Source organism: Amaranthus tricolor, chromosome 10, assembly GCF_026212465.1.
Source record: "Amaranthus tricolor cultivar Red isolate AtriRed21 chromosome 10, ASM2621246v1, whole genome shotgun sequence".
NCBI classification, from domain to species: Eukaryota; Viridiplantae; Streptophyta; class Magnoliopsida; order Caryophyllales; family Amaranthaceae; genus Amaranthus; species Amaranthus tricolor.
The window spans coordinates 308648-330215 of NC_080056.1; the positions used below are offsets into that span (position 1 = coordinate 308648).

Consider the following 21568-nt stretch of genomic DNA (forward strand, 5'->3'; position numbering starts at 1 on the left):
TAACGCCTCCTATAAAGGACTGCATTGCATGGTAGGAGAATGCGCAGAGTGTTTAAGACATTGGATAAATTTATCATAAATGTGTGAAGCTAGCCATAAGCCCATAAGCATTGGTAAGTAAGTACCTTATGAAAGAACGATATCTAGATTTCATATTACTTGGGTATGCTGATGAAACACCACCATAATAGTTCTACTACTTAATAGTCCTGTCGACACTTTTCATGAACTTCATAGTCAAACATTTGGGCACATCATTCAGAAATTTTTGTTCCAAATTTGCTAGACGTTATGTATCCAAATGAGACCTATTTTGCAAACGTGGTCATTATTAGTTTTGACGGATGGATCGATTTGCCACCCTAAAACATAAAATTTTAGTAGGGCAAGTCTCAACTCTCAAGTTCGGATCCACCTTTACTGAAAAGGAACAACAAAATACACCTATATAAGATTTCTTTCAAATGCTACTATAAAAATAGGCGTACACGTTTCACGTTTGTAATCATGACATACTACGAATCATTGGCCTCAAAAAATTAATCACCGTAATTTGTAAATCACAAGACAAAAAATATAATAACAAAATAAACAAAATAAAAAAATAAATTAAATTAACAAAACTCTCACTCTATTAAATCTTACCACATAAAGGCGATTTGTTAACTTTATAAATAACTGTTATTTAATAAGACCTCCTCTTTACCATGAACATAAAGAGATCATGTCATTTAAATTGAGTTAATGAAATGATAGTTTGACAAAGTTTTTCATCTTTTAGTTGGGAACATAGCTAAATTATGATTATCTTCATGTGCTCTCAAAGAGTTCACATTCTAGGTCCTAAAATTAGGCGTGAAAAGATAGGGGATAGTGGATCCCTTAGAACGTAACCTAATCACTGTAACCCAAGGATGCTTTTCATATTTTGACATGGAAACCTTCAGAAAAACCTATTTAGGATGAACATAGGCTATAGCCTTTGTAATTGGGATATTCATCATCTACCTCGGACAATCAGTTCAGAATTTTCCATAACTTTCCCCATCATATGAGGGATATTTGGGGTGAGAAAACTGCCTTATTTAAACCAAATTGCTCACACCTACAACAAGGTGTTGTCTATAAGGACATATAAGGGGCTTTTTAAGCTCATCATGTGGCCTTTTTGGTGCCATTATGATTTATATGGCATGTGGTGACCCAATGAGATTTCTACATTACACTCTCAAAATGTCATAAACTTGTTTTAAAAAATCCTAAAAGCGTGAATTATGGCCTTTAAAATTAGAATTTTGAAACCTATGTTGGGATCAACTCAAAATTCTTTAAAATTGTTCCAATGATACCTATGGGTCATAGGAGAGATATTTGGCTACATAGAACACTAGTATTTAAGCCAAATTAGCCCCAAAAGTCAAAACCCGGTACTCACAATGAGGTGACAACCCTAGGTGCCTCCAACAACTTGTGAAAGTCCTTTTCCGAGACTTCGTGACATAAATGAGGTCTTTTATAACCTCTCTAGATGCTATTCTGATCCAGATATGACTTTGGTTGTCTTTGGCTCAGTATTTCTTATGATGGTCTGAGCTAGCCATTCAATTGAAGTATACATAACAGAGTTCATGCTGTCATTGATGATATTCATACTTGAGAGTAGTCAATTGTCAACAAAAGCTTGTTTATTTGATAACTAATCCTTCTGGAGTGATTTACTAGTTAAGAATACAACAATTGTGAAGGCTAAGATACCAAAAAACACGTAGTAGTATGCCAACTACTGCTAAGCACTACGTACTTGAGGGACACACTCGAAAAATTCTCTTATCAATCTTTCGACCAACTTTGTGAAGTAACATTAGCACTACTAAAGAGCATACGAGTACAAAAAATATTCCATCTTCAAAGCTTGAGCTTCGCTTCCACCCTAAGCTTTATTCACACGTATCTTTTGTCCTTCCAAAACCTGCAAATAATTGTCCGTATTAGGAGTTAAAGACGGTTCATTTAGGCCATCGGATTCAACAAATTTACAAATTCAAGGAAAATAACATTCGATTGCATTGTTGAGAATCGACTCACAGCATTGTTGAGAGCTTCAATTGCAGCCTCGACTTCCTCATCTGAAGAGAAACTAACAAATCCATAACCACTAGACTTGGAGGTCCCTGGTGTTCGTTGAACCTTGGCGCTCAGAACCGTCCCTTTCTCAGAGAAGAAATCCTTGAGCACCTCAGTCGTTACTGTCTTTGCAAGATTACCCACGTAAACTTTATGGGGACTGTCAACAAATTGTGATTCCTCTGCCTGAAGCAATGATATATCCGTACCTTGCAATGGTTTCTCGGTTACGTTTACTTTGATTTTACGTCCACCAATTTCCTTGAAAAGAAGGGAAAACAGAAGGAATAGTGAGTTAGAAACCAATAGTGCACTCGTGTACAGATCCTTCGTATAGATAGATTGTACGAAGATACTCGCTATATTCCTAGATTTGTGTAAAAATGCTTACTGTGTCATTTAACTTTTCAATAACTGCATTTGCTTCGTCAACAGTTTTCATTGTTGCAAACCCAAACCTTCTGCTTCTTCCGGAATATTTATCATACATCACCTAAATGAAACAAGAAGCATTTGAGGTGTTCGTTTCTTAAAACATCGTGAAATAAAAAATTATTGCGATCTACACGCAATAAAGAGAAAGCTGAAAATAGATAGCCCAAAGTAAATGAGGTTGGAAAGATGCAAGAGCCAAGTCTAAAACAAGATGCAATCATAAACTAGTTAAAACCCTACAACTCGGACACATCAGATATACCATAATCCATTTATGCCAAGATTGCATGAGTCTCCCGCAAAATTAGCTCCACCTAACATGCCATACCTACTTAATCACCACTGTCAAACTTTCAACTCATTCCCCCTCTTTTGCTAGGGTATGAAGCAAAGTTCAGTTCGACTACCAATCCTTTTTCACTTACCAATATGCAAAGTTGAACTCGACTACTAATCCTTTTTCATCTACCAATGTGCAATGTGCAATTCTCAATAAATCAACATTGCTGAACTCTTAATCTTATCCCAAATCAACAATACATAGTATTTGTTAAAGCGTAAATGTGTAGCTCAAGTCAAGACAAAGTTCATAGTAAGTACCTTGGCTCCTAAGTTCTTGCTACAACACAACAACAATGATAACTACAACAATGTATAAGTCTCAATCCCAAAAGATTGGTGTTACGTACGTGACCCAACAAATCACTCTCGGTTTTGGTCATTTATCAAGCAATAACCATTGTCAAGGAACCAACTCAACCAAAAGATTACGCTGATAGTCGAGGCCCTAAGATATGATATATACTCTAACACGCCCCCTCACACGAGAGGGGTGGATGCGAACAGTACACGTAAATGAGGGGTGGTTGAAATTCGAAGTGTGACCTCTTGTCACCCTGACTTCTGATACCATGTCAAGGATCCCTCTTAACCAAAATCTTAACCGGAAACCAAAGAACCAAAGATGTTAATTTTTTCTTCCTCCAGAAACAATTCTTATAAAGTGTCTAACAAGAGCAAAGCAGAAACCAACACCCATCAAGCAACAAAACAAAACAACAAACAACATAACATGATGAAAAACAAATATAATTCACACTAAATGAAGGGCTCAAAATTGATAAAATCCCAGAAAAATTGTAACAAAAGAAGAAAAAACCTCAGCTTTCTCAACAGCACCATGCTCTTCAATGATACGTCGGAGCTCGTCATTGTTGACATTCCTTGGAATGTTGCCAATGTACAATCTTCGAGCTCCTTCTCCAGTAGAAGATGAGGTACCAGATGAAGTTTCTTCAGCTACTGCAGCTCGAACTCTTACCAATGAAATATGATTAGTCTTGACTTTTAAACCAAACCCATGATTCAAAGAAGGAAATTGAACCGAATTCTGTGATAAAAGTTTGGGTTTTGAAGAAGAAGAGTGTTGAAGAAAGCTAGGATATGGGAGGATCGAAGAAATGGTCGCCATTTTTTATTGATTTGTTTGAATTAATTGATGATAATTTGAATAAACCAATTGATTAACAAGTTTCCCAGATTATGAGATTGAAGATTGAAGAAAGATTAGATTTTTGGTATGACTGGGGTTTTGGAAAAATGTTACAAATGAGGGGTTTTTGCTCTTGTTGTTCTAAACAAACAAGGCGTTATCTCTTTATCCATATGGCACCTGCTTATCATGTGAGCTCTATTAAGTAGTACTACTAATCCCTATTAGAATATTAGAAGTAATAAAATCATCAACCACTAATTAATTTTTATGAGTATGTCAATATAATTATTTTGGTTATTTTAATTGTAATTACACGTTGCCAATAATTAAAGTAATATAAATAGCAATGGTTAAAAATTGTTAATGATTTGGCAACAAGTAACAACATAACAAGACCTTTGTTTACCTAAATAATATTTCTATATATGATTTGGTAATGATTCAAAAGAAATTAATAATTTCGGAAATATCAAACATAAATATTATTGACAAAAATACTCTCCTTTTCCAAAATTCAATTTATACTGCATGCCATTGTTGGACCTTTCAATACTTTTTCTCCCCCACAAACAAATACTTTTCTCTTAAGCTCGCAGCAAGTAATTATGTATTTGTGAGTATGAATTGAATCATTTATTTATGTTATTTTAATCGAATTATTTTAAATTTGACCAATTTAAAATCAACCTAAAATTTCTTTTCTCATAGTATTATTATTTTTAAAAAACCTACATATATGATTTTTAATAAATTTTTTTTATTAAATAATATAAGTAGTTAATTGGACTTTAAAATTTCAAGTACATATATTGACTTAAAATATAATAATTGGTCAATTTTTGGATCAATATTGGTTTGCTTAAAATTGACAATGTAGGTGGTATGGGTCATACCAACCAATACCACTTGATCCAATTCAATGACCTCTGGCCGCTACTTCAAAATCCCATTCCCATACAATATCACTCAAAATCTAAACTTTATTTATAAGTTCCACTAAAACATCCCTAAAATTCTCCCCAAAATGCATTGTGATAGCTTGATTTCGCCCGCATCTACCTCAACCTTCCAATTCCCTGCAAACCCAAATCCTTCGATCCTTTCTTCTTCATCTTGCTTTTCCTTCCCTTTGAACCAAACAACACCTCACTTTTCAACCCTCAAAGCTCGTGCCACCGTCAACAATGGTGTCTTTACAAAACCCATCTCACAAATGTCCTTTTATGAGCTTTTAGGCATTCAAACGTCTGTCGATTTGTCAGAAATTAAGCAGGCTTATAAACAACTTGCTCGAAAGTATCACCCTGATGTTTCACCTCCAGATTTAGTGCAAGAATATACTGATAGATTTATTCGTGTTCAAGAAGCTTATGAAACTTTGTCTGATCCTAGAACTAGAGCTATGTATGATCGGGATATGGCTCGTGGACTTCATCTTGCCTTTTCTGCTCGGAAAAAGATGCAGTATCAGTATGACGATGAGGTATTAAATTTCTGTAACTTTAGACTTTTGAGGTTCAATTAGATGATTTGAAGGTCAATTTGATTTGGGTCCTTCTATTTTTGTGTTTTTTCTTATGGGTTTCTGTTTTATTTGATATTGCATAATTGGGTTGTTTTGCATTTGCGGAAGTTTAATGCTTTTTTCACCAATTAGTGCTTTCAAACTGAGGTTCATTTTCTTAGGTGTTTAATTGAGATTGGTATCTTTGATTTTAATCTGTGTTGCTCGGCATTTAAGTTTCACCTATTTTGAGTTTTTCAATTTGGGTCTAATTTGGTTTGATTGTAGAGTTTATTTTCAGAAACAGTTATTGATTGTTATTTGATTTGGGTTGGTATCCTTTTGCTCAATTTCTCTGCTCTTTCTGTTGTATGATTTTGAAGAACTTATTTAGTTATGTGTGTTTCCATCTTGATTTTGTAATTAATGATGTCCAGTTGTTCAATCATTTGTTTATAGTACCTAGCATGTCCATGGTCATTAAGATCGTTTCATGCCTTTGATTCTGCTTCTGCCAATTATGTTGATACTAAGCTACGAGCACACTGTTTAGGAAACATATCTTTTACGCCCGACCTTATCTTTTCCTGGTATCGCCTTTTTTGAAAATTTATGAAGGACAATTAGTTTCATGATTTCATCATTATATTTCTTGCCTAAGCTGCCCAAGCAGATGATGATGGCGCATTGATGTTAGTTATGTTGCTTACATTTGCCATTTATGATAGTATGACATAATGTTGTTCCTTTCCTGTTTCTTAATTATGTTGTTTTGATTAATTCTCGAACTACTTTTAGACGGTTAGTTTACTTTATTAGGTGTCCAGTGACATACTACATCCGTATCAAACATTACCAGTATTATAAAGATACATCCTCAATAGGACGGAAAAAGGTGAAAAGAGAGATGTTGTATATCTAATCTTGGTAGATGTGTTCATGAGTTCAACTTATTACTGCAATTATTGCAAAATAGCCAATTACCTTTCCTTTCGTTATCTACCCATTGAATGTTATCCGCTCTGTCCATCATCAACTGTTACGTTACATATACTAGTTTAGAACATTCAAAAAAGTTTCAAATTAGAGGTTACCCTTCATTGTAAAAGATCTCGTTGTGAAAAAATGCCTTGTCTTTAGTTACAGGGATTTGGGACAATGCGAATATTGATCCCTGGATCGAGGGAGTAATCTGTTAAAAAGTTTCACTTGTTATGTGAGCATCATTATAAACTTATCTTCAAAGATGTTAATTTCTTAAAACTCTGTTAGAAAGTACTAGTTTTCAGTTGATATGGTGATCAGTGATGGAATTGTGGCAAAAACAGATAAGGTTTGCCTAGATTTAACATCTACCATGTTAGCCTAAACAAACAATAAGATGTCAGATATATTACTTCCTTTACAGCAGTTAAGGTGGTCCCTTGGTTCCTTTTGAGTAACATTTTCTTGAAGGACAAACATAAACGTTTCGTGGAGTCCCGAGTTTGAAATTGACATTGTAGACAAAAATAATTGGTGTACCTTAACTTACCTACTATCTACTCATTCAATTTTACCTTCTATGTGAAACCCCACCAGGCACTATCCAAGTCTTTTTTTGTGCTGTATCTTAATTTCAGTAAGAATTGCTTTCCGTGTGGATGGTTTTATTGAAATAAGGAATTTGATTCTGAAATCATGACGCTTCTCTTCTCGTTAGGAAACGGAGGACAAAGGTGATTGGCGAGGTCGTTGGCAAACCCAACTATCGGAACTGAAAAGGAGAAGCGTGTACAAAGATGCAAATCCAAACTCTTGGGGAGCCAGAATGCGCCGTCAAAGGAATGCTTCATCTTCTTGATCATCAATCATCATGATCATAAATTTACTACGAAAAGCCACAATGTAAATATATGTATTATATATATATATATATTCTTGTTTAATTTTCTTTACATTTAGAATGGGTTTAATGAAGAACAACAAGAATTGGCCATTTTCGGGATTCATCGAGTGTGCTCCGGGATAAGTTCAAGCAAAGATGTCAAGAGGTCACATTCTTTTTGGTTCCATCGTTTGATAATCCATCTTCATGTGAAACAAGTTCATATTGAATATAGTTAGAGTGATGTTATTTTTCAAGATCGTGATTTGTACGATTTTTTATTTGTCGATTATCGAATCGAAGTTGTGGTTCAAGAGCAGTAAGATGAGTTATGATGGCTCATATACTTCACCACAAAAAAAAAATAATAATAAAAAATAAAAAATTAGAAGGCAATTTGAGGTGGAAGGGATGGGAAAGCAAAGTGGTTATCTTAATCTAATTGGAATTGGACTGCTGAACTTTGGATATTCAGATAAATTGTTTTGTGGATGGATAAATGATAATTGTCATGACTCATGACTCACAACTCATGGTCCCCTTTGTGTTAAAGAGTGGGAGATATTTATTGCTTGTTTTGATTTTGTGTGAAAATGAAATTTATTTCCTAAACATTTGATGAAAACAGAGTATTTATTTAAATAAATGAATTGAAAAGAAATTAATAAATATAAAATGGACAATTAATAATGATTTATCAACCATCTGTTGAAAATAAATCAACTTTTCAATTATTGCATGTGTGTGGCTATGTGCCGATAATCTACCCGATCCAAATAATTTCATCTTTTATTTTTGGTTAGTTTTACTAAGAAAAACACCTTAAGCTTCATCTTTTTTTAAAAAAATCTTTCATCCTTCTCCAAACAAAAATTCTGAGCTATAAAACACCCAGCAACATACGTTTTCAACATATTCATGTATGATTAAAAGGTGGGATTAGCACAATTTATATGTTATTTGTTGAGCTAAATTATATTTAGTGATCTAAGCTTATTTTTACTAACTAATATTGTTTTCTCCTCTTTACATTGTTAATTATATAAAATAAAATTATTTGTACTAAAGTAAAGTCAATTTTAGATAAAAAAAAAGAAATAATCATTCTAAATTAAATGTAAAATATGTGGTAATATAAGCTCTTTATTGTGTAGTCGTTACACAGAAGACATAATCTCTTATAAAAATAGCTGGTAAACAAAAAAATGTCACATAAAGTAAGTAAACAATTTATCAAATTGACATAAAATTAATATTTTCTGCTTTACTAAAAAATTTACTTCATATAATATATCTTGACACTTGTATGAGAACTATTCAGAGTGAATAAGCGTTGCCGTTCTTGAAAAAGGTTTTTGTGATGTCAAAAGAAAGACAAAAATTATTGGACATTTCACATTCATATTTATAAATTTATAATGTGATTTTTTTTATGCTTTTATTGTAAATGTGAATCACATAAAATAATTTTGTGAACGATTAATTTTTTAAGACATTGGTCACTACCACATATTATTATTTGTTTTTGTTTGATTATTTAACTCATAAATAAAACATATTAGACGATTAAATTGTCTCATACAATAGTTTATCTTTGGTTATTATTTGTGATTATGAATTCAAACTTATTTTGAATATACATACATAAATATGTTCCTTCTTTCATTTTAAATAGGATAAAAATTCTACTTTCCAAGTCTCAACTTGATTATTATTTAAATACTACTATAATTTTATGTTTTCATATATAAAACATAATTTTCATTTACAAATTAATTTTACTTGAAGCTTACGATTCAAAACACAAGTTATGTGTAATATTATTCTTTATATTTTTTAATAGCTATACTTTTTTAAAAAAGTATAACTATTTAAAAAGAAATAGAGAATAATATATTATTTTTGTTTCAAGCAATAAGATAACATTTCTTCAACTCCTCCTTGAGCCCCACCATACAACTCTTGGGCAATATTAAAGTCACAACTCTTCCATCTCTATTGGTGTCATCTTTTGGGCTTGGAAGAACCAAAACTACCCCTTTCTCTCCAACACCATCAACAAAACAATTCACCATTCTTGGGCCTACTCCATTTAACTTAAACCCATAAAACCCAACTTCTTCCCAATTCACAAATGTCAAATTCGACCCGTATACAATACAATCGAATCCACCCGGATCCTTCTCAACCACATTTGCTATTTGGGCTCTCTCATCCTCAAAATTATTGCACATTAGAGTTGCGAGCTTTTCTGGACGAGCCTCTGCAACTGTAAACCCTGCCTTGATGGAACCCACTTTTTGATTGTTCCTTAGTGTCATGTCATCCTCTTTTGGGCTTATGCTATCTTTCTTGATTATAGTCACAATATTGGTTTCTGGCCCATTTTTGACTCTAGCTATGGCCCACCAAATTACTGAACTAATCATCTCAAAAGGTTGGATTGGGCTTGGTGTGGAATTATTTTCAAATATTTTCATTTGTAATTGGGCCAATTGTTTGGGCCTCACATGAAAAGAGAATGTATCCATTTCAATGGATATGGGCACGATCCAATGGTCTCCAACTGGGCCAATCTTGCATAGTGATAGTGGCTCAGAGAATATGGATTTTGTGGGGTTCGGATTATTCTTGGGAGGTGATTTATTATAGTTTGGTGGGTGAATTGGTTTATTGCCATTTAAGATTTCAGACAATGTATTCAAATAGGTTGATGCTGAAAACGTATCTCCAAGTACATGGGCCCAACTCAGGCCCAAAGCAAGTCCTCCACACTTCAAAGTGGTAATCTGCTCAATAACAAATAACCACAAGTATTTAAAGTGAAAATGTAGTTAGTGAAAATGTATTCAAAGTGGTAATATGCATCTTCTTTTCAAGAGAGTACATATGCTAAGAACTCAATAATTAAGCATGCTTGGTCTGTGGGGTCACTATGCTGCCTTTATGAATAGTCATGAATGATCCGACGGGGTAGAACGATAAAATTTTTTCAAATAAAAATAATCTTTTCATTTTGTGAAGAGAGACACAACAGTCCAAAGTAATTAATAGTTGTTTGGTCGTTGGTATAAAATGTAAGACCTTTTTAGATCATTTTTTCTTTAATAAATAATTTCTAACCCAATAAATTACCACTTAAAAGGTGGTATTAAGTGATAGTGAAAAAATTAGGGAAAAATAGAAGTTCGAGGAGGAAAGTTACGTTTCCAGAAGAATGACATATCAGATTTCGTGAAAAATAATGTTGAAATTCATTTCTATAAGAATAATTTGTAAATTACAACTTTAAAGTCTAGCACTTTTGCGAATTACAACCTTAATGTTTATTTGTAAGCAAAAAACTTTTTTGTTATCAAAGTATCATTACCATGAGAATGATATGAAACTTTTAATAAAGTTTTACATTATTATTCTCATTATTACAATTTAGTACTACTAACCAAACGGGTCGTTAAAGGACTATTGGATATGATTTGTAAATTAAATGCATGAAGTAAACTACTGGCCAACCACAAAAATTAAGGAATCAGTTTGAAACAATAGCGGTAGAAGTATAAATGTATGTATACTTTTAATTGAGTGATTAAGTTACCAGAAAGAGAAACCTCGCTATAAATGTGTGCATGGGCTATGTTGCTTTCTCTAAGAGGAGAAAATAGTAGTGGTTATGTATGAGTTGGTACTTGGTAGGGTAGGCTGGCAGCTGTTAATACTTCCTTTATTTCTCTCATTCGTACAATACAATGCATTTATCGCCTAGGTACGTCTATAATTTTTATTTAATTTGAAAACAACAATTAATTAAAAATATCATATGTCTTACTTTATTTTATTGTTTTAAATCTTTCTATGAAAGTTTAGATTTTTTTTCAATTCTTAATATTTTTAGAAATAATAACTTTATAATGTTCTTCATATTAAAAAAAAAAAAAACATCCCAAAGCACAAAAGAAAGTGATGAAGTCCATATATATATATATATATATATATATATATATATATATATATATATATATATATATATATATATATATATTAGTAAATCTTAAAATATTAATATGAGTAAGAGTCTTGTATAGACTTGATCCATATTATTTTAGTGTTCATTAACTTTAATAGTAAGTATCTTCCAATAAAATTATTAATTGTATTTGTCAATTAAAAATACTAACTATTTTAATATTTTTTAAGGTCGTACAAACTAAATTACACTAATATAAACCAAATCCACACTAAACTTTCTCATAATAGGAGTAGAAGAAAAAATATTCAACCACAAACCAACTCATAATTCACATGATATTTATCTTTACATAGAAGTACGTCTTAACACTATATTGTGACACCATTTTCATATATTTTCTTTGTTAGGAAATACCTATAAAATGGTTATTGACATTATTCATCACACAAGTTTATTTTATATATTATTGTTAATGTATTAGAAAAAAATAGTCAAAATTTTATTTAAATTATTTAATCGTATATTTTCATGATATAAACTTTTTATAATTTTTTATTATATATAATTCAATATATAAATGATCAAAATAAAATAAATTTCACCTAACTCTCAAACTGATGTGCTAGGCTTATCTTATAATCCAAACCAATAAGAAATTGGAAGTGAGCCTTTCATACCGAAGTTAATTAAGTCGGAAAGTAAACCTTTCAAAGAAAAACTAAGACTTCACCTATCTTTTGGACCACTTTTTATTAATTATTAATTAATTTTAATTAATTCTACCAACGCAATTGTATATTTCCAGCGATTAATTCTATTTAAAGGAACTTGTATAATTTTTTATAAAAAAGAACTTAGTATAACTTTATTTATTTATTTTTTTTTATTTTTTTGGAAGATCTAAAGATGAAATACTTTGTACTCCTATTAGTTATATGAATCTTTTATAGTAATTTAATTAAAAACGATCGTATAGGTAATAAAACTATAAATTACTCATTCCTTTTAATTTTACATTTTTATTACTTATCATTAAGTTTTGAAATATATTTTTTAATTAGTAAGATTTTAAATAAAAATTTTATAATTCAAATAATTTTTTAAAATTAATCATTAGATTATAAGTTTTACCATTAAAATCATTATCGTATTTTTCTTTCATTATACATACACTAAAAAAAACACTAATTTTGCGAAAAGAAATTCAATTATGTGGTGATACTACTTTACAGTCCACATTATATTAACGTGCGTTTGTATTAGTACTTATAAATCAAACGTGTATTTCTTAAATATGGATCTATTTATTTGTAACAAAAACTTTAATTTGTAAAAAAAACAATTTAACTTAAAGCTTAAGCTAATAATTTTAGATTGAGGAAGTTTGAGTAAATAGCGGTGATTTATGAAGTTACCAAATTACCCTTATATGACACGATTTGATAGAGTGAGAGTTTTGTGATTTTAGTTTATCTTTTTTTATTTTGTTTATTATATTATTATTATCTTTTTTGTGGTGATTTACAAATCACGGTTATTGATTATGAATTATTGTTTGTCTAACAAGCTCCTTTGTACGAGACTTTTAGACTAGAAGCTAAGTAAGTACAACTACTCTTGTGAGAGATTGTCTATCAAAGAGACGACATCAAAATACGAAGCTCATTCTTGTTTATTCTTTAATTTGTATTAATTGGGTTATTTAGCCCATAAATCTAATGCGTCTTTCGGAGAAGCCGTCTCTCACAATAATGTATGAAGTATGAATATGCAACACAAACCTCATCGTACCTAGCAATTAATGTTCTAGTTAAACATAAATATTTCTAAAATTATAAAATATAATATAATAATATAAGTATATAACATAATAAAAGAGATAAAAATGACAAATGACAACCCCTTAAAACTCTGGCCAGTGACTTAGGTTTATAGGATTAAAATTGATTACAAGTCGCTTTATTTTCCTAAATTAATTTAAAACTAATAAGCTAAGTATTTGAAAGACATTATTACCTCAATTGTTAATAATTTTAAAAAATCAATGATTATATAAGAAAATAAATAAATAAATAAATTATATAAATGATAATAGATGAATATTCAATAGAATAATTTATTCTATTCAATTGACATATGTAATCATAATAAAATAGACACATAAAAGGGTTTAATATAGTGCAATGCATTTGATAAACTAATTAAAAATAACATATATATTGTGTTCAGTTAGAAAAAGAACATATAATGCATTATATGCATTAAATATATTGAGTTTCTTCGGTGTTTATAAATATATTTGTCAATTATGTTGTTATTATCGTTTTATTTCACTATTAATAAGTGAATAAAGTTATAAACAAATACTTTCAATACTTTAAAATATAAGCTATATAAACCATGAAACTAACTTTAACTCTTACATTGTACGGGCATTCAGGGGCGGATGTAGCCTCATTCAATGATGTCAACTGAAATAATAGCATTGTTTCAAATTCAAATCTTACATTTAACATTTTGTAAAAACCATACTTAAAACTCTGACACTTGATTATATTTTGGATCTTATTTTGGATCCGCCCCGCTATAAAGTACCTATACTAGTACAGTTAATGATAAAAGTTTAATGAATTGAAAGAAGGAAACTAACCTGTAAAAAGACAAGAGGAGAGAAAGTGAGTTCAGGAGCAAGAACACTATCAGCAACAAGAAGCCTTTGAGAAGAAGCATTATCTTCCATCAATTCAAGCCATTCTTCTAAAGTTCTAGAACTTTCTGCCTCCACAAATCTTACCCCACAATCATTACACTTAATATAAGGTTTACCATTATCTTCTGATCTCCTAAACCTTCCACAAGATTCATAATAGTAATTAAGCCATATAAATATACCCTCTTTTAACTTAATAGGGTTTATTCCCTTAATTGCTTGGGTATCAAGAAAGTAAACTACCCTTAAATAATGAAGTTTCATTGCTAAATCTATGTAATTAGGCTCATAACATAAGTTTCCTGTTACAAGGGCAGATCCCACTGAGGATAATCTTAGTCCATAAACAAGATTATCTTGATCATTATCAGGGTTTTTCTTTGTACTATTACTACCCACCATTTTAATGCTATAATTTTTGAACATGATGGTTTTTTTTTTTTCTTTTTTATTGAAGGAGATGGTGGTTTGTAAGTATATGTTGAATAAGCTAGCTAGCTATATATAGAGGGAGGTTAAAGTTTTTACTTTGTACTTTATAACAAGTCACTTACTCTAATGTCTAGGGTGAAGTATTGTCCATAAACTGATATAGGTTTGTTATTCAGTGGGCCCAAACTAAGATCAAATCGAAATCGATCATCATGACTGGTTCAGGCTGTTTAGGTTCAGGTTTGATTTCTTTTGATTTGAATCTATAACCGATTTAAATCAAAACCAAATTGAATCATAACCGTCTTTAATTTGGGATTAGTCGAAATTTCATTTGTACATACATGTGCGTTGAATTAGTTTATCATATGTACATCATTATTGTTTGTAATATGCTACACAATCACTAGTGGAAAAAACATCATTTGCTGCGTGTCATTTGCTGCGGTTTTCCTTATACGCAACATTAAATAGCAAAAAAAAAAGAAAAAACAATATATAATACAAATGCTGCGATTTTCATGATGACCGCAGCAAATAAGCATTATTTGCTACGGTTTTATTAAGCCCGCAGCAAATAAGTGCTTATCAAACGAAAAAAAAATTAAAAAAAAAAATAAGCATTATTTGCTGCGGTTTTAATGAAACCGCAGCAAATAAGTGCTTATCAAACGAAAAAAAATAAAAATAAAAAAAATAAGTATTATTTGCTGCGGTTTTAGTTAAACCGCATCAAATACGTTATAAAAAAAAATTTATGGTTAATTGCTGCGGGCTTCTTAGAACCGCAACAAATAATGCTTATTTGCTGCGGTTTTTTAAGAAGCCCGCAGCAAATAGCCAGTTCAGAAAATATAAAAACGCGTTTTGACGTTCAATTGCTTAAAACCCTAAAATAACTTTCTTCAAAATCCTACGACGACGACTATCTTCTTCTTCAAGCTTATGAATTTCAGAAAATTTCTTCAAAAATCCAAGAAAAATCTCTTCAAGTTTTTCAAATCATACGACTCCACTGTGTTTTCTCTTCATTTCGTTCATCATCTTCCAAACCCCACGACTTTGTTTAAGTTCTTCAAATTCCTGTGTTGTTGAAATTTGTTGCTTCAATAACCGCCCATTGCACGAATTTCCTTCTCCATCTTTGTTTAAGTTCTAAAACCCACCATTGTTGCTTTTCCTTCAAAAGCCACGAAATTATGGCTAGTCTTGCTCTTTTTCAAGTCATTGTGTTTTAATAAGGATTTAGTCTTTTTTATACTAATTTTGATTTGTTTTTTTCATTGTAGGTTACATAATCTTATCTGGAAACAAAATTATCATATCTCATTATCAAGGTATATATTTTATATTTGAATGTGAATAATTTACTTATGTATGTACATTAATATTTGAATGTGAATAATTTTAATTAATTAGGATTTTTAGGGTAGATTGAATGTGAATATTTTACTTATGTATATATGTAGTTGTATATTTGAATGTGAATAATTACTTATGTATGTGGTATCAATGGTTCAATGGGTAGTTGTTCTTGTAAACGACGTCATGTAAGATTATAATCATGTAATTTAATTATATATCAATCTTTATTTGGTGATGGTAATTTTTGCCGGTATTAAACCTGCTTTGCTTTATTATGTGTGTGAAGTAGAAATTTGGAAGTAGGATAGTGGCTTTTACTTATCGACAATCGGCTAAGAAACTGTAAAGATTTAAAGAACCTCAAAATGAAATGAGAATTATATACGTTACTTATAATGGTTTAATTTGCCAAATGATATCCGAAAAATTACTTCGATTTTGTTTTTCACGTTCAGCCTTTCTTATCGTGCTTGTGTATATGCAAATACCTCCAAAGAAAATTGTTGCTTCATAAATGTACTTTTCTTGTTCATTCAGTGTATGAATTCAAGATGCCAATTTTAAGCTTTTTGCTTGCTTCATAAATGCAGATATTACTGGTGTGTTGACAGTGTACTTTTTACGAGGAAAAAGGAGTTATACTTAGATTATTTAGAATTTCACCTGTTTATCTTGTCACACTATCTATGTTGTTGGTGTGCTTTTGCTGCAATATTCAATTCCAGAAAATATTTTACAGTTTCTTTATAATGTATTATTCATTTTCTATTTTTAGGATTAAGTTGGTATTCTAATGTACTTCTAGGATGTTAATTAATTATGTTTTTGGAATGTTTTAATGCTTATTTGTGTTTCGCTGGATTTGCAGATTGATAGTTTGCCATGTCGATGTTTATTTGAAGGACAAAAATTCTCTACTCGAATCCACTATTCACTTTCGATTTATTAGAACTTTAATTTGTATATGTAGATATTATTATATTATATTATATATACGATCGAGAGTTTTCAAAGAGATTATTGGTGATTATCATTGGATTAATTATTGTTTATTACATTGTACATTATTGGATTATTTAATACTATTAAATGAAAAAAGCAAAAAAAAAAGAATTTACGTTTAATACACACTTATTTGCTGCGGGCTTCTTAAAACCGCATCAAATAATGCTTATTTGCTGCGGTTTTTTTAAGAAGCCCGCAACAAATAGTTAGTTTTTTTGCTGCGGTTCAAAACCGCAGCATTTAAAATAGGTTATTTGCTGCTATCACTATTGCTGCGGGCCAAAACCGCAGCATATTATGGCCCAAAAACCGCAGCAAATAAGGTTTTTTCCACTAGTGAATATATTCAAATTTAATATTTATGTTGTTAATTAAATGATCTATGTTATAGCCTTAGCAAGGTTGAGTCTCGATAGGCTTAGTGGCGTGCCTAAGATTTGAGGGATGGGATTGCACTACTAATTAGTTAAATATATTTTCTAGCATGTTTAAAATAAATTCCAAATACATATTAGATAGCATAAGATAAAATATTGTAGGACTTGAAGTGAAATTCTAATTCCTGAATTATATTCAAGAGAAAGAATATTATTTTCACATGGAGTGAGAATTTGAATGACTCTTTGGTTCATAAATTGATATAAGAGTACAACATTTCATTGCTCCAATGCCATTTAATGGCTCTCACCTAGGGTGGGGTTTGGAGTGCCATTTACGCAATCTTACCCTTAATAGTGATGAAACTTATAAAGAGATTATTTCTGATTGACCTTTGGTAGCAAACATCATGTGCAACTTCACACAAATAAGAAGTACGCATGAAATAATTAATCATTTTTCGATATACCATTATAATCCGAAATCAAAGAATTAGATCTTTGGCCCCATTTAAAATATAAATATTATGAATACAAACTAATCCTTAACAAAAAATAATTAAAACTCATAAAACTATAGAATGAAGTGTAATTTAATTTTTCACAACAATTTGATTTTATGAAATTCAATCTTTTAAGAAATAAACCATTACATCACAACATTTTAAATATTTAGAGATAAAAGAAAAAGACATTAACTAAAAATATCCCTAAATACCTTACCTATATATGTGTAACCAAAATGTTAATGGAATAGTAGAATGTGGGCTTCTTAAGTATTAAAAGCAAAAAATCAAAAAAGTGTTGAAAACATAAATTAGTTTCAATAAATTAAGATGTAGCTCAACTGGAAGGAATGTGTATAGTTGAAACACGGAAATTTTGGGATCAAAATCTACATCACTAATATTTGTTTGATTTTTTTCTTTTCGAGGATAGGGTTGCATGTGCAACCCCTCGCTTTTCATGTGCAAAGGAGACGCGGGGATATCTCAAAAATCAAAATCGCCTCATACGGCTTTACAAGGAAAACTCGACCTATGCGATATACATATGCTAAAGGTCTAGCTACAAGACCAAGCCAACTAGAACAAAAGGGGATACAAGTGCAGCGCAGAAGCTATCTAGATGGGCTTCTTCGACTTAGGAGCAGAATCTTGATCACCTGGGCCTGTCAGGGAATCGAAACAGACAGCAGCAGCAGCACATATTTCTGATGGAAGCCGATGCACTCATGCACATAGAGGACCTACTGCATTGCAGACAAAGGCAGACTGCAGCTGCTAAGGCTGGTAGCAGCCTGTTCAAGTTGAGACAGGCTGTCAGAGCCCCCGTAGGCTGGCTGCTGGTGCACTGTACAGGCGTTGGGTCATGGCTGCCGCTGCTCTGAATCAGATTGCAGGCTGACAGTGAGCCATCTGCATGTGGAGCTCGAGAGGCTTCATGATCAGAACACAACAGTACAGGGTTTATCCCAATGTCTGCACTCTCAGAGTATAGGCTCCTCAACCATGAAGTAGTAGTCCTATTCATCAACACAATATTGAATCTGATTTTTGAGTCATTTTTGATGGAGTCTTAACACTCGCCAGACAGTCATGACTTTATTTTACCATACCGCTTCATTTCTCACATTCCATATAGCGTACACCAAGTTACCGAAGATTGCTTGTACAAGTCTCAATTTTGGTTTAGGCATTCTTCGTTTTCGATGCATGTCTTGCAAAGTATTGATTTCCCTTGACACGCCAAACCAACCTCGAATAACTTCCGCACATTGGCTGCTAAAGGCACATTTGAAAAGGCGATGATCTATCGATTCAGTTTGGTTGCTAAAAATCTCATTGTCTACCACACCCATTTTTTTAAGTCGTTGCTTTGTTTTGAGTCTTTCATGGAAGGCAAGCCATACCACGAAGCGACTTCTAGGAGTGGCCGCTCTGTTCCACATAAATCCGGCCCAACTAACTTTATCAGCATCCCAGTAAATCTTTGTACACAAATGCTATAGAATAGTGCGATTTTTCCATCCAGTTACGAAGAGTCTCCTTAACCCAGTATAGCTTTTTTACCACTCAATTTGCAGTCGTAGGGGCATTGAACACTTTCCACTTCCACCTTTCATATAGACCTCGTGTACCCACTTCACCCACATGGATTCTTTCATTGCGCTTATGTGCCAGGCTATTTTGCCTACTGCAGCGAGATTCCAAAGTTCCAAATTCCTGATTCCGAGTCCCCGGCCCCTTTTTATTTTTTGCCCTGCACACCTTATCCCATTTCACATTTCCTGAGGCCTTGAGACCTGCTTCTCTTCGCCACAGGTAGGAACGACAGACTACATTTATCTGATTTATGATCCTCTTCGGTAGGATAATGGTCTGACACTAGTAGTTGGAGATGCCCATAAGGATCGAATTGAGGAGCTGTAGTCGAGCTGTGTGTGAGAGTTTCCTTGCAAACCAAGTATGGATCTGGGACATCATTTTGTCCACCAAGTACTCACAATTGGTTGCCATATATTGTGTCCACCAAGTACTCACAATTGGTTGCCATATATTGTTTTGAGGTGAGTGGCATGCCGAGGTATTTGACTGGGAGGCATTCAAAGGAGAAATCCAGGTTGCATTTTGCGTAGTTTTTTAATTTGAATTCATTGTTCTAACAACCATTTGTCAAATGCAGCAATCTTATTGGTTAAATGAAGTTGACGTGGCAACAATATTTTCAAATATAATTTGCAAAAAAATATGTTTCAAAAAATATTAGATTGCACTATTATCAAATAAATATGTTTCAATCTTATTAATTTTTAATTTAACTATTTAGTTTTTTTAATTAAATTTATGATTAATTTGAATTTTATTATACCAATATACTAAATGACATTATTATTTAAGGTTTTTACTGTACTTAATAATGTACACATTAATATTATATTTAACTAATTAATACCCAAATTATAGGAATATAATTAAAAAAGAAAATAGGGATAGAAAATATATTAATTGCATCTTTAACTTAAATTTTACATTTAAATATAATTTTATACTAAAAAAACATGGTACATTGCATTTAGTTCATGATAAGGTGGTTGTTACATATCCCAATACTTGGTTCTAATTTCTAAATACGGTAAAGAGGACAATTGTGGCATAAATGTAACGAAAATGGCTTAAAGTATAATAATTAGTACATGAAAATTTGCAAAGAAACACCTTATAAAATCAGTTTTTTGTAAAAAAACACTTTTTAAAATTTTTTTTGTAAAAAAACACCTTTTAAGAGACTTTTTATTAAGAAAAACACCTTAACTCAGTTTCCGGTGACTTTTGTCAACTTTCAGGCGTTAACTATGCCATTTGAGCTCAAAAGTCAACGCCTGAAAGTTGACAAATGGCATAGTCAACGCCTGAAAGTTAACAAAAGTCACCGGAAACTGATTTAAGGTGTTTTTTTATTAAAAAGTCTCTTAAAAGGTGTTCTTTTACAAAAAAAATTTTAAAAGGTGTTTTTTTACAAAAAAACTGGTTTTATAAGGTGTTTTTTTGCAAATTATTTTTATAGTAATTTGTAATTGTTATTGTTTTTCTCTATTTAGGTTTATTTTAAGTCACTTAAACTATTTTTTTTATATAAGGCTTTTACTTTCTGAGGGTTAAATTAATTATATTTTTCTAGTTTTTTCTTTGAAGGACATAAAAATTTTTTCCTCATTTAAATTATGTTTTGAAACGAAATATTAAATTGATAATGACGATGATGATGATATGTTGGATAGTTATTCTATTTATTACTAAGAGTTCTAAGTAGAGATGATGAGGTGGATGAGTAGTTGAAAACAATTACAATACCCTTCATTTCTCAACACAAGCAAGTTAGTAATACACGAAACAACATAAAACCTTTTTTCTATATGGAAACATAACACGAATTAGTTATAACTTATATCGCCATAACTCTACAAAAGAGTACAACTATTCAACAAATAAATATTAATTGTTGGATCTTGTCTATGTATAATTTAATTTGCCATATTATTTTGAATATTTATGTTATAATAATAATGCATTAAAAAATTATATATATTCCTACTGATTCTTTTTGTTCATCAACATTATTTTTTTGCACTGTTTTAAAACATATATTTGACTTTAATATTCACCAAAATACTTATGTTGAATTTTTTTAAAAAAATTACTTCTATATGTTAAAAAAACTATACATTCAAATGAGTCGTACCTAGTAAAATTTGACGCAATTATATTATATATTTAATATTTCTCA

At 31.3% G+C, this 21568-nt stretch overlaps 3 protein-coding genes across 3 annotated transcripts; 1 reads left to right on the top strand and 2 right to left on the bottom strand.

Annotated features, from left to right (window-relative positions):
- Positions 1 to 1625: 1625 nt before the first annotated feature.
- On the bottom strand, positions 1626 to 4233 carry LOC130825496 (30S ribosomal protein 2, chloroplastic). Its single transcript, XM_057690752.1, has 4 exons — positions 3719 to 4233; positions 2516 to 2617; positions 2086 to 2385; positions 1626 to 1969 (listed from the first exon to the last, which is right to left on the bottom strand). Exons 1-4 carry the CDS (start codon positions 4028 to 4030, stop codon positions 1931 to 1933), a joined length of 753 nt encoding a protein of 250 aa, XP_057546735.1. The 5' UTR covers positions 4031 to 4233; the 3' UTR covers positions 1626 to 1930.
- Positions 4234 to 4907: 674 nt separating this feature from the next.
- On the top strand, positions 4908 to 7977 carry LOC130825497 (chaperone protein dnaJ 20, chloroplastic). The gene is made up of 2 exons (XM_057690754.1): positions 4908 to 5537; positions 7261 to 7977. The coding sequence occupies exons 1-2, from the start codon at positions 5079 to 5081 to the stop codon at positions 7399 to 7401; spliced, it is 600 nt and encodes a 199-aa protein (XP_057546737.1). The 5' UTR covers positions 4908 to 5078; the 3' UTR covers positions 7402 to 7977.
- Positions 7978 to 9063: 1086 nt separating this feature from the next.
- Positions 9064 to 14599, bottom strand: LOC130825492 (protein ECERIFERUM 26-like). Its single transcript, XM_057690747.1, has 2 exons — positions 14043 to 14599; positions 9064 to 10214 (listed from the first exon to the last, which is right to left on the bottom strand). Exons 1-2 carry the CDS (start codon positions 14526 to 14528, stop codon positions 9333 to 9335), a joined length of 1368 nt encoding a protein of 455 aa, XP_057546730.1. The 5' UTR covers positions 14529 to 14599; the 3' UTR covers positions 9064 to 9332.
- Positions 14600 to 21568: the final 6969 nt, after the last annotated feature.